The 11,953-nt window shown below is 45.8% G+C and overlaps 1 protein-coding gene across 2 annotated transcripts; it reads right to left on the bottom strand.

Moving 5' to 3' along the window:
- Nucleotides 1-1,813: 1,813 nt before the first annotated feature.
- LOC307080751 (carbohydrate sulfotransferase 1) lies at nt 1,814-10,527 on the bottom strand. Of its 2 annotated transcripts, XM_079743619.1 has the most exons (3): nt 9,186-10,527; nt 6,345-6,515; nt 1,814-4,246 (listed from the first exon to the last, which is right to left on the bottom strand). In XM_079743619.1, the coding sequence occupies exons 2-3, from the start codon at nt 6,481-6,483 to the stop codon at nt 3,120-3,122; spliced, it is 1,266 nt and encodes a 421-aa protein (XP_079599745.1). In that variant the 5' UTR covers nt 6,484-6,515; nt 9,186-10,527; the 3' UTR covers nt 1,814-3,119. The 2 variants fall into 2 exon arrangements, with proteins under 2 accessions (XP_079599745.1, XP_079599746.1); XM_079743620.1 differs by lacking the exon at nt 9,186-10,527 and having other exon boundaries at nt 6,345-7,575.
- Nucleotides 10,528-11,953: the final 1,426 nt, after the last annotated feature.

Raw genomic sequence — 11,953 nt, 5'->3', positions numbered from 1 at the left:
ATATTCCCAATTACCTAGAGCAATATCACAGCAATCCATAAAATACTATTAACTTTACTGACTGCGTTTTCCACCCAAAAGGCCCATCACGGATTAGGCCAATTATGCATTTAATTATTGCTATAATATATACTCATGATTTAGACAGGGCTGACGATTAATACGAAACTCTTAATCCAATAACAGGGGCGTATGGTCTTTTTATATGCGTGGCTGTTGTTGACCTGCACAAGAGGAAAGCTTTTAGCATATTCACTTTGACATAAAACACTTGAGTGCATGGTTAAAATTCACTGCAGTCTGTGTAAACGGCATTATGTGATCGTGCTGACGGGTCCAAGTCTAGCATAGCGGACCTCTTTCTCCTCTGAGGAGCTCTTTTCAGCCCTGAATACACTATGCTGACGTGTCCTGCTGTCTGTGCTGAGCCTTCTCTGAGAAGCTATAGGTTTTAGCTGATTTTAATGGCAGCACATTTATCTAGTGCAGTCTTTAAACTCTCCCACTTCAGAATGCTATGCACATCATTTATCCCATTCTAAATGGCCCGCATCTTATTGTTTCATATTTATATGTCTCAGGTGTAAATGTCGATATGTGGCCAACAGGGACGTAGAGGGAGGAGAAAGAGATTTGGGAAAGGGTAGAGATGACTGATGAACTATGCTAATCTATTAGTTCGATGTAGAGGGGTGGACTGCTAGTGCCATGGAGGCTTTTGTGTGGTTATTTGTTTGGGTGTGTATATTTATGTGTGTGTGTAACTCAATGATTAGGTTGTGTGTGCGTGGTTGTGCGTGTGTGTGTGTGTGTGTGTGTGTGAGTGCATGTACGGGGTACTGAGTGCATTTAGGAAAATATCAGTGTTTGAGTGATGAGTGTGACAGAGGCTGATTCCTGCCCAGGGCCCATATGGCTCCAGTAATAAAGACGCTGAGGCTCAGAGGGCTTTCACTCTGCCCTAAACGCTGCCTAATCGCTCCCTAAATGCCATACTCTGCTCCTGTTGTGGCAATTGAAAAATGGTAAGTGTTAGCTGTGTGGAGACAAGGGGATATCGAGCTCCCAAGGAGCACTCACCGCTCTTCAGTTATTTTTTGATCGTGTATCTTAAGTACACACAGCGTTTTTCTTGGACTACATTGAGTACCAGTTGATAAATAAGAAATGCACAAACAAACATCTAAAAAAAGAAAACCATATAGTCATATAATAAAGTATTACAAAAATGAATTCAATTCAGTTGCAAGCACTGATATGCATGTGAATGTGCGGTCACTGCTTGATCATCTCTCTTGGGTGTTTTTCAAAAGGTGCATGTTTTATTTTTCAGTTAATTAGATTTGTCATCTTTACGAACTACCAGAACATACTTTTGAATATTATCCATACTACTTTGCAGACAGTTATACAATTGGTTGAGTGAAAGCTTTATTAATGTAACTTGAATATTTTTAACTCTTTTTGTGCTCTGTACAAACTGAAATGGATGAGTAAGCTTTTGATTTGCACAAGATTACAGGATGTCAGAGATAGCTCTAATGGTATCAGACAGGGTCAGAGTAGATGCCTGGAGGTCAATAAGGAACATTGTGCATTCATTGCCATTGTTCTGTGCTTGACTTGTTATTGTTATGATTTCTGTGTATGAGAAAGGTTATCATCTCATCATCATTCTTAACATGTCACAGACGCACACACGCGCAAACACACACACACACACACACACACACACGCCCTCATATCCATTATCCATTCATCATCATCTACCCACCCATCCCCACCCTTAACCCTTCACCCACTAGCCTATGTTGCCTTCCCCGTTCCACTCATACCAGCGCCGTCCGGCCCGGCCCTCGTCAGCAGGGTGGATGGAGACGGAACGCCGCAGCCGGGATGGAACGTAGAGAGAAGAGCTGGCTAATCAGCTGATGGCTGACTCAGGGCCTTCGCAGCTTTGGGTGTCAGGGCTGGGATGGAGCAGCGCAGGAAGAACATCTCCCTGGGTGTGTAAAGCCTTGCCTGATGTGAGGTCGGTAGAGCCGTGCAGATTAAGTTCAAAGTAAGACAGCCCCTCTCTTCTCCTCACATCTTAAATCCTCCTCCTATTCAGCGGGATCTGTAGATCTATTGTTGATTTAATCCCCCGTGCCGCATCGCAATATCCCTAGTGTCAGCAGATATAGCCCAGCTGTGGGAAGTCTGGGGGGTGGAACGGGCTGGAAAAATCATTATCAGAAGGCCAATTCAATTTTTTTAAGGTTAGCAGTCAGGGCTAGTCAAAGAACATATTTATTTCCTCATTTTGTTGTGCAATGCTTCAGCCCAAGCATTGATGTTCCCGGTTCCCAGGGGGCTCCATGCTTTGGAGAGTTGCGGCGCTGGCCGCTGTATGGGCTGAAAATCACCCTTAATCAATAGCGATGCAATGGTGCTAAAATTAGTTTTCTGCAGAGGCCACTTCAAGTGTTTCTCTCAAGAGAGCGACTGAACTCCAAAATGCGCTGGCATCTTGAGGTGGCATGCAAACAAAGAAAGATAACTAGTAGGAAAAAGAGGGTTTTTGGCCTCCAATGTTCACTTCTATGATAGAGATTAACGTGTAAATAATTTATTTTGAAAATCTAGAAAATACACAATCTGAATAGTGACATGGTCAAGACCTGTAGTAAACTACAATACATAAGGTAATAGCACAGTCCAAAAATGCGTAAAGTGGATTTTCCAAGCACTACACTTTGCCAAGCGCTACAATAAATCAGTGCCCTCATCTCCCGTTGGAGTTGACATAAGAGTCAAAAAAGGGTCGGAAAAATAACAACAAGAGAGGAGGCAAATTGCTGCAGTGTTTCTGTAGGTTTAGTTATTGTAGGTTCTCTAGGTTGGCATGTTAACAAACAAATACTTAACAAATATATAAATATTAAACAAATACAGTGCCCTTCAACCTGATTTCCAGATGTTATTAATGGCAGTGGCATCTAGCTGGCCCTACCAGTTTTTAAGGACTCTACTGATGGCTACCACCATGACCTAAAATATTAAACCATATGCATGTCTCATGAGCAACCAAAACAGCAAGTATCCACATTATTATTATTTTTTATATAATTTCAATCTCATAGCGGAGGTTGGAAGGTTCTTGCTTCCACTAAACTAAAGGACATATTTCTGAGCTGCGCTAACGAGTGAGCCTGTTTATAACCCAGCAGAGCCAGGGTGTCGCTACACAGACTCTGCAAGGTCTTCACAATGTCATAGTCCAGTCGAAGCCTCCAGCTCTCCGCCGTGGCTCTGGAGTCCCGGGTGGTGGAGTATCTGAAGTTCCACTCGGACGGAGAGCACGCGTCCCTGTTTGTGTTCTGCGAGATCCACGACGACACCCTGCTGTCCTTCTGCAGCCCCACAAACCTGTAGATCTCCGAGGCCTTGTCCTCGGGGTTGAAGGCCAGGTCCTCGTAGCGCACCAGCAGGTAGCGCCCTCGCAGCCAGGCCGGCTTCCGCAGCCCCGTCTCCACGGAGGCCGCCATGTCCTTGCAGGTGCTTGTGATCTGCGACAGGTCCACGTAGCGCGGCTGCCGCCGGGTGGCGTTCCATATCTTCCAGGCGCGGAACTGATCCGAGAACGCCATCATGCGGGAGGCCAGGATGGCCCGGGGGTCTCGCACCAGGTGGATGACCTTCAGGTCCAGACGGGGGTCCTCGATCAAGGTGCGCAGGTCCGCGATCTCGGGGACGCGGACCGTCTTGATGGCCACGTGACCCTTGGACAGGCACGACGCGGAGGCCAGGGTGAGGTTCAGCGCCCCGCAGTCTTTGGGGCACCAGGTCTCGTCCGGCAGCCCGTCAGCCACCGCCTCGCTCTTGGCCGGGCACACGGGGGGCGTGCAGAGGGCGTGGCTGGAGCTGCGTCGGAAGAAGGCGCCGGTGACGTGCTCCTGTGGCTCGGGGCGGATGTAGTTCTCCATGAAGCGGAGGTCGCAGGTGTAGAGGTTCAGGAGCAGGTCCCTGTAGGCGCCCAGGAGCGCTCGGCGATCCAGCGTCCGGCGCTGTCTGCTGCTGGTGTTGGAGAAGGCCTGCTGGACATGGTAGAGGGGCTCGAACACGTAGAAGACCCCCGGGTGCTGGTTGAGGAGCTGGCCAGTGAAGGACGAGCCGCTGCGCGTGGTCGCAAACAGGAGGATGTGCTTCTGGGGCGAGTCGGAGGGCAGCCAGGTGTCTTCACACAAGGCTTTCCACCTTGAGTCTAAAGAGGAGGCAGGAAATAATACAAAGGGAGGGGATAAACCGACGTTTGGCATGGCATTGATCTGTTTTGCTATTTCTCAACGAAACATGTGACATCGGGGGGGACCTTCACCGATGTTTCCAGGAGCAGACAAGGTTCTGTTGCTGATATTTTGAAAATAAATGGCCTAGTGTCTTCCAATAAGGACCTTATTCTAACCACAGGGGTTGCTGAGGAATGTATTCATCCCTATACACCGTAGTTGGATATGGTTCCGCCTCGTTCTGTTTTCATCCCCCTCCCTGCCAGAGCTCTGTCTCTTACCCCCACTGTTAGTTGATGACACCTTCAACCAGCCCTCGAGCCCCTCCCTGCCAGATCCTTTTCTCAGAACCCCACGTTTAGTTGATCCGACAGTAATTATGTTTCAGGAGAGGTTAATCCCCCTCCCTACCTAACAATCGGTCGCTATCCCTCCACTACTCTTAAGGAGTTGATCAGAAAATGTATGTGTACTTACCCTCATCCTGTTCCCAGCCTCCTCCCTGCCAGACTTCTGTCTCTAACACCCTATGGTTCTTAAAGCAACAGATCAACGGAGCAACTGAGGGGTTGGTATTAGCATCAAACTGCCCTGCTTTGGTCTTACAGTCCAACAACAGATCCCCCTCGGACCGACGGCTGGCGGGCCAATCTTGCCCAGCTGTCACACCCAGTCAATTGTTCAACCGAGAGAGGGTGTTGGCGGTTGGTGATTGACTTAATTTGAACAACCTTAACCCAATAGGAATCAGCGGTTTAAACCTTTTTGTATGTTAACAGGTAATGGTGAGGGGTAACTGATAGCCACGTCCTTGTCATGTGATTCGATATACTGAGTTTTGTAATGAATTAAAGAGAACAACAATGGGAGAGCATGCAGGATTAATACGCAGAAAAGAAGGGAATTTAAATATGTACAGTAAGACTGTGGTGGTTGTTTTGGATATCCTGCGTGAGCCCACAAATAAAGCTTTGAACGAGAAGTACAGACCTTGCTGTCTGTTTGGAAGAAACAGACTTGGAAACTGCACCTTGATTTGATCTATAGTATATCTCACCCTTTCCAGCATGGTGATTGTGTATACACAGGGTATTTCTCAATGGTGCAATACAACTCTAACTTTGATATTTCCTTTGCAGCACCAATCATAAAATCCCTTTGCGTCTAGAAATGTGTGAGAATCTCCTGCAATTGTGTTTATTGCAGAGTCGTCAACAGAGTATGTTTTCCACATCATTCCAGTAGAGAGTTAGTTTCTGTACATAATGATTTGCCATCTTTGATGATTTCCACGTTCCATGATTAAATTAATATTTAACAAAATACGGCAGAGATTTAAAGGTTTTACATATAAAATATTGCCTAACTAACTCATTACTTAAGGATGAAAAGACATTAACAAACCCGACAGAGTCAATACTGGTTAAATATTTAAGATTGTAAACCTGCGTGAGGAAGTGGCTTGTCTGATGGCGGTTACCTAGGGGATTATGAAATGGTGAATCTCTAAATGTAACACTGATTGCCAATGTGTAATTACTACTGATGAAGAGATGATTGCAAACGGGGGTGTTATTTTTGTCCACAGACGCTCTGTGCCTGCGATCCAGGGTAGCCCTGTAGAAGCGGCTTAATGGAGATAAATTGGAAGATAATAGGCAAATAAATCAAAGATATTGCAGATCTAGATCCTTCCTACTTCAGATTATAATGGGAATTCCCTAGCCTCATGGTGTGTGATTTACTCTTCTCCGGGTCAATCTATATGCAGTGCCTCAACGCTGGAATCACTTCAAAAATGCCATATGGTTTAGTTAAGGCTTTTTGATTTCTTGTTTCTGACTGCTAAAACACGTTTTCTCATTCTAAGTGGTGAACCTCACGCCCTGAATTCTACAGAAAATATCTTTTCAAAAATACACAAACATAGAATTGCATACATAGATTGTGCAACACTTCCTCGTTCAACGCTTCACATAACACAAAGTGCATACGATCCCAGCCATGGGTCTGCCCCATGGGGGAACTCACCCCCTCCCCCCTGGCGGTGTTAAGGCCACGGTGGCTCATTACCTCGGGGCTGTCTGGCGTGGCAGTTGAAGGGTCCCCGGCAGGCTCCGGGGAGGGTGTCGCTCAGTGTCCGGATGGCCGTGTACTGGACCCCCAGGGACGCACACACCAGCAGCAGCACGGTCTTCCAGGAGCACTCCATCCTCCCATCTCCTCTGGCGCCGCACCGTCACACTAACCGCAGCGGGCGGGCGAGAAGAGAGGAGACAGATGTTGGAAGGGGAGCGAGCAATGTTCTGCCTCGCCCTATCACCAGCCACCCATGCTCACGTCCTCAGGCCACTCGGCCGTTACAAGACGAGTGCCCTGAAGTCTCGGAGCGGGTGCTGATCCCACGAGGGCAGGTGGTTTTTGCCTAAGTGCATCTTTTTCTGAGTGATACTAGAATAGTGTCTCACCGCCGCTCCGCCGCACCCAACCGGTGTTTTTCCAGGCAGTCTTAAAAGTCGAACAACGTGCTCTTGCATTTGTCAATTCAAACACTTTGCGACTGTCGTTTATTTTATTTAGGGGACTGGGGCTGCGTAAATATTTCAGCGCTTGGTACACAGAGGCATGCCGTGGTACTGGAGCCTGGAAACAGATACTGAGCAAAGAGCTCTCCTCTCCTGATGTAGCTTTCACATTAATAGCCAGGGACTAGGTAATTACCTGTATGTCTTTTAGCCCCGTAGCAGTTTGATTGAAATAACTACAGCTGACTCCAGCTTGGTAGGAATAGAAGTTTCCTTAATGGATTCACCAAAGCCTCTTTGCCATTGGGCTTAAAAGAGGAACAAGAGATGGGATTTTCCAAATGGGTTGTGGAGAAATGCCCTTGTCCATTTATCCCTACAGAGTGAAATGATGGTGGGTAATCACATGACATCCCCGGGCATCTCAGCATCCCTCAAAATGGCACCAAAGCCTGGCTATCATCATCAAAGCCAAAGGTAAGTATCCATTCATTTTCTCTGTCTCACTGCCTCACTCAATCCCTCTCTCTCTCTCTGTCTCTCTCTGATGTTTATGTGTTATTGGCTGATTCATATTACCTGTTTTGATGTTCCATTTATCATAAAAAATGCAAAACAAACCAAAGTCGCTTTTGCTTTGAGTGTAAAACAATGGAATAATGAACAAAAGTAGAGACGATTCTGTTGTTGTGAAAACGACCAGTTAAGGAGAGGAAGACAGAGGGCAGAAGAGAGCAAGAGAGAGAGAGAGAGAGAGAAGACAAAGACCCAAGGCAGAAAACACAAGCATGGATGATTGCCAATAATAAGAAACTTTGGCTAAGCAGCTTATATATTCGACACTCAGACAAATCAAATCAAAACCTATTAAATTGTCAAATTTACTTCACCACTCTCCCCCTCTCCCCCCTCCACGTGACATGGCTGACTCCTCGCCACCCCCCACAACAGGTTGTGGGCGAGCCTCCCAGGCCATATAGCCTAAGCTCCCCTTTGCTTTCTTCCCCTTTCCTCTTGAGACAAGAGACAGAGGACAACAGTACGGATTAAAGGAACACAATTCACCAGTCTCCCTTTCCCCCTCACCCATATAGTTTACCCCCCCCCCCTCTCTCTCTCTGTTCCACTCCTAGCCCATTTTTGGAGTACCAGTGTTAAAGTGAAACATGTTTTTTGTTTTTTACGGCGTCTCATAACCCTAGCCGTGAAAGCCGCAGAGACGACGTCAACAGACATTACACCAGAGGCGCTCCGGTTGGCACCTCGTGAATGCAGTGCACAGAGCTCTTGCCACCGCCGGGATGAAATATCTAGAAGCTAAAGTGATAGAGATAATGGTATTTGTGAACAGTGCCGGGAGGGAAATTGCCTCTGTGGCAAATACAGCCAACAAACAGAGTTAGTGCGGGAAGTAAGTGATGAGGCTAGAGCTGCTGGGATGCAGGTGATACAGGTGATGGAGGAACGTGACAGCGCAAGATATGATTCTATTACACCGCTTCTCTGTGATTGAACTTGGCTAAGTAGGATGAATACTGTCAATCTATTTGTATATGTCTGTGTCTGCCTATATCCATCTACTATCTATCGATCTATCTATTTATCTATCTTTCTCTCCCTTTCTCTCTCTATCTCTCTCTCTCTCTTACACACAAACATACCTACCTATGTACACACACGCGCACACACACGTACACACAAGCAGCCACATACACACACGTACGTTCGTACCACACACACACACACACTCTCACACACACCCACACACACGCACACACGCACGCACACACACACACACACACACACACACACACACACACACACACACACACACACACACACACACACACACACACACACACACACACACACACACACACACACACACACACACACACACACACACACACACACACTTGCAGAACAGCTGAGCGAGAACAGCGTTGCAGAGAGCAAACAGGAGATTCATCCGACCCAGGACCCGTGACTTCAGATGAATAAATGCTAAATGCTTTGCCAGGAACAAAAGGTTTGATGAAGTGGTTGAAATAATACAAATACAATCTTAATGGGTCAAAGATCAGATTTTCGTATCGCTACTAGACACCCTATGTGACCTATAGTAAAATCAACTAATTAGAAACGTAACAATTGCTAGTTAACACATTATAAGGTGGGATGCTATTTTGGATCGGAGCGCATTGTAAGCGTCAACCAACTCCAGCAAAGTGCTCTTTTCTACTTTACTTTAAGTTTCACCATCCCTATATTATTGAATATCACACCTACTGCACCTGAATAACAGAATCGACCGCGAATTTGGTGGGATTGCCAAAAGGAAATAGGTGCGTAGAAACGCACAACCAAGACACGGCGTCCAGACGCTTACCATTAACACGCGAGAGTTGAAGTTCCTCGGAGATTCAGGTCATATATATCGTTTAGCTTTCAGAGAATCGGTCCGAGGCAGTAGGGGTCCTCCCGTCTGTCGCCAGTTGGTTGTGTCCAACGCGGGAGTGAAATGAACAGCACACAGCACACGGCACGGCGCAGCGCAGCGCGGGAAGTGCGAGGCTGGAGAAGTGTGAGCGCGTGACCACAACGCCCCCCTCCCATGCATTCCTCAAAGCTTCTGACGAGCCTTCTTCAGTTGCAAAAACCGTTTCCTCAAAATGTCTCTTTATTGTGCTCCTCTTCAGTAACTCAAAGTAGGATCGATTAAACAATGATTCATGCTACTGAAGGTTGAAGGTTTTTGGTTGTAAAATTATATTTTCTTCAAAGCACACTCACACACTTGTGAGTGATGGTTGGGGAAGTATCCTATTATAAACGTCGGGCAACTGCAGTGAACTACATGTCAGAAGACCCACACACAAGCATGCACACACTGACTCAAACACACACACACACACACACACGCACGCACGCACGCACGCACGCACGCACGCACACACACACACACACACACACACACACACACACACACACACACAGCCTCTCCTGTATTAACAGTATGACCCCTATTCTTTCTTTCATCCCAGTGAGGATGACAGATATCATCTACCACAAACAGGGCTCCCCCCTGCAGAGCTGGTTGTGTAAGGGGGTTATTCTAGGGTCAGACTTTACCAGTGACAGCTCAATTACTCCTGGGATAGGGTCAATTCTGTTAACAGTGCTTCAGATTTATACCCCAGTGTGACAAAGTCACATTGGCTGCGGTGTGGCTCCCTGGGGACACAGCTGGGAGATATAGGCGATACAAGACCAGCACTTTTATTTATTTTTTTGTATTCCTGCTGCATCTCAACATGGAGTATCTGGGCTGGCCTCTACATTGCATTGCATTTGAAACTGTGTCTTATACTGATGGAGGATTGGATGAAATGATAGCTCAACTTTGGTCGTTTATAAACATCGATTTTTGGAGGTCAATGTTTTTTTATCTACTTGTGAAGCTTCCCAATAGATCATCTGTACATGTTGCTGTCCCTCACTGTAATCCATAACACTGTTGCATGGTATAAGGTGGCGATTACAGTATCCAAGTAACAATGAAGCCTGTTATGTTCACCTTACAAATTTTGTTCTCTCAGTTAATGTTAATCTTACAAGCAAATATTACTTTAGTAAGACTCCAGAAGATAAATCTACTCTGCCATGGTCCTCCTCTGCCAGTGTGTCTGAAGATGACCAGATGAAGACGAACACAGGGCAAATGACCTTCTGACCATATTGTCCTCATACTGGTCCACTTCGTCAGCACATATAAAAGATCATAACAATAATATTAATAATAATATTATTAATAATATTGATATGAATAATGCTCAAATAACTTTATAATTAATAGTACTTTAATATCAAAGCACTCACACATCCTAACTATATTGTCTTCCAGATACAACATATCTGTAAGGCATCAGACCACCTGTGTGGTAATGGCCAATGACCTGTTAAGAGTCTGTGGCTGATGATAGGGTGTGGACCGAAATCTGTCCTTTTCTTCTCTGTACTGTTAATGTGACGTGTGCTATTGGCCTTTTCTCCTACAGTTGCCACATTGCTTCCGTCTTGTTTCTGCTCGGTGAACGAACTGAATGCAGGATTCCACTTTCAGCTCCCCCAGCCAGTTAGTATTGAGAAACAAAAATGGCCACTGGGTGAATAAGAACAATGGAAACACATCAGCGGGGACTAGACAGTGACTCGACATTGTGTTCAAACAGAACGACAAGGGAATGGAATAATAAATACAGAAAGGCATTGAATGAATACCTCAGACTTTAGTCTTCTAAAAAACAACAGACGATTATTAGAAGTCCCCTTTCGATCCCAAGGAGCAAGGCTGGTGACACAAGAACTCTACAACAGAACTAAGACATCCACCGTCTCTGGCTCTGTTTCAAAATTGTGGCCCACAAGCCCTCAACCCACCTGAACAACCTGGAGCTATCTGGCAAGAGGAATTGGACATCACTCCGGTATGTTGTGCAAAGCTTGACATACGTAACTCAAAATAATTCACAGTTATTGTAGTATGAATAAAAAGATAACAGAACAGAGCAGAATATTTAATACTGGAGAATCGGCAAAACACAAAAATGTGTCTGTACCTTGGCTTTTCCACAGGTCGGTAATTGACACCACTGCTGCATGTGCACGTGGGAAATTCCAGTGGTATCATTTATTTGAACAATCTTCCGTTTTAATGTAATTCTCTGGGTCAATCACACCGACAGGTATACACGATCAGCATCATGGCATCCAGCAGATCAGGGACATTAAGGCTATTTTATGTTGCATTGCTACAGAGACAAGACAGATTCACATCCAGAGAACTGTAGATGCACCATAAATAGCAGGCTTCCAGCTCCCCCCCCGAACAGCATCGATCCTGCACTCCAAGCTGTAGCCTCACTCCCACACACTATGAGGCTTGGTTTCATCAGTGACGTTTTTTTCTTTTGAAGGGATGAACTGAATGCTCACTAAATATTCCATTTAAGTTTCACACTGCCCACTCTTAACTTAATACGGTCCGGCACTATATACACAGGATGTACACTCACACAAAGACACTGACGATTCTACAGCTCCATGAGGCCATTTCTAACTATAACCATCTCCCAGCACGATTCAAACAAACATGGA

Source organism: Pollachius pollachius (genome assembly GCF_949987615.1).
Source record: "Pollachius pollachius genome assembly, chromosome: 9".
In the NCBI taxonomy this organism is placed as follows: domain Eukaryota; kingdom Metazoa; phylum Chordata; class Actinopteri; order Gadiformes; family Gadidae; genus Pollachius; species Pollachius pollachius.
The sequence above is the reverse complement of the archived record's forward strand: the minus strand, read 5'-3'. Positions and strand labels throughout refer to the sequence as shown.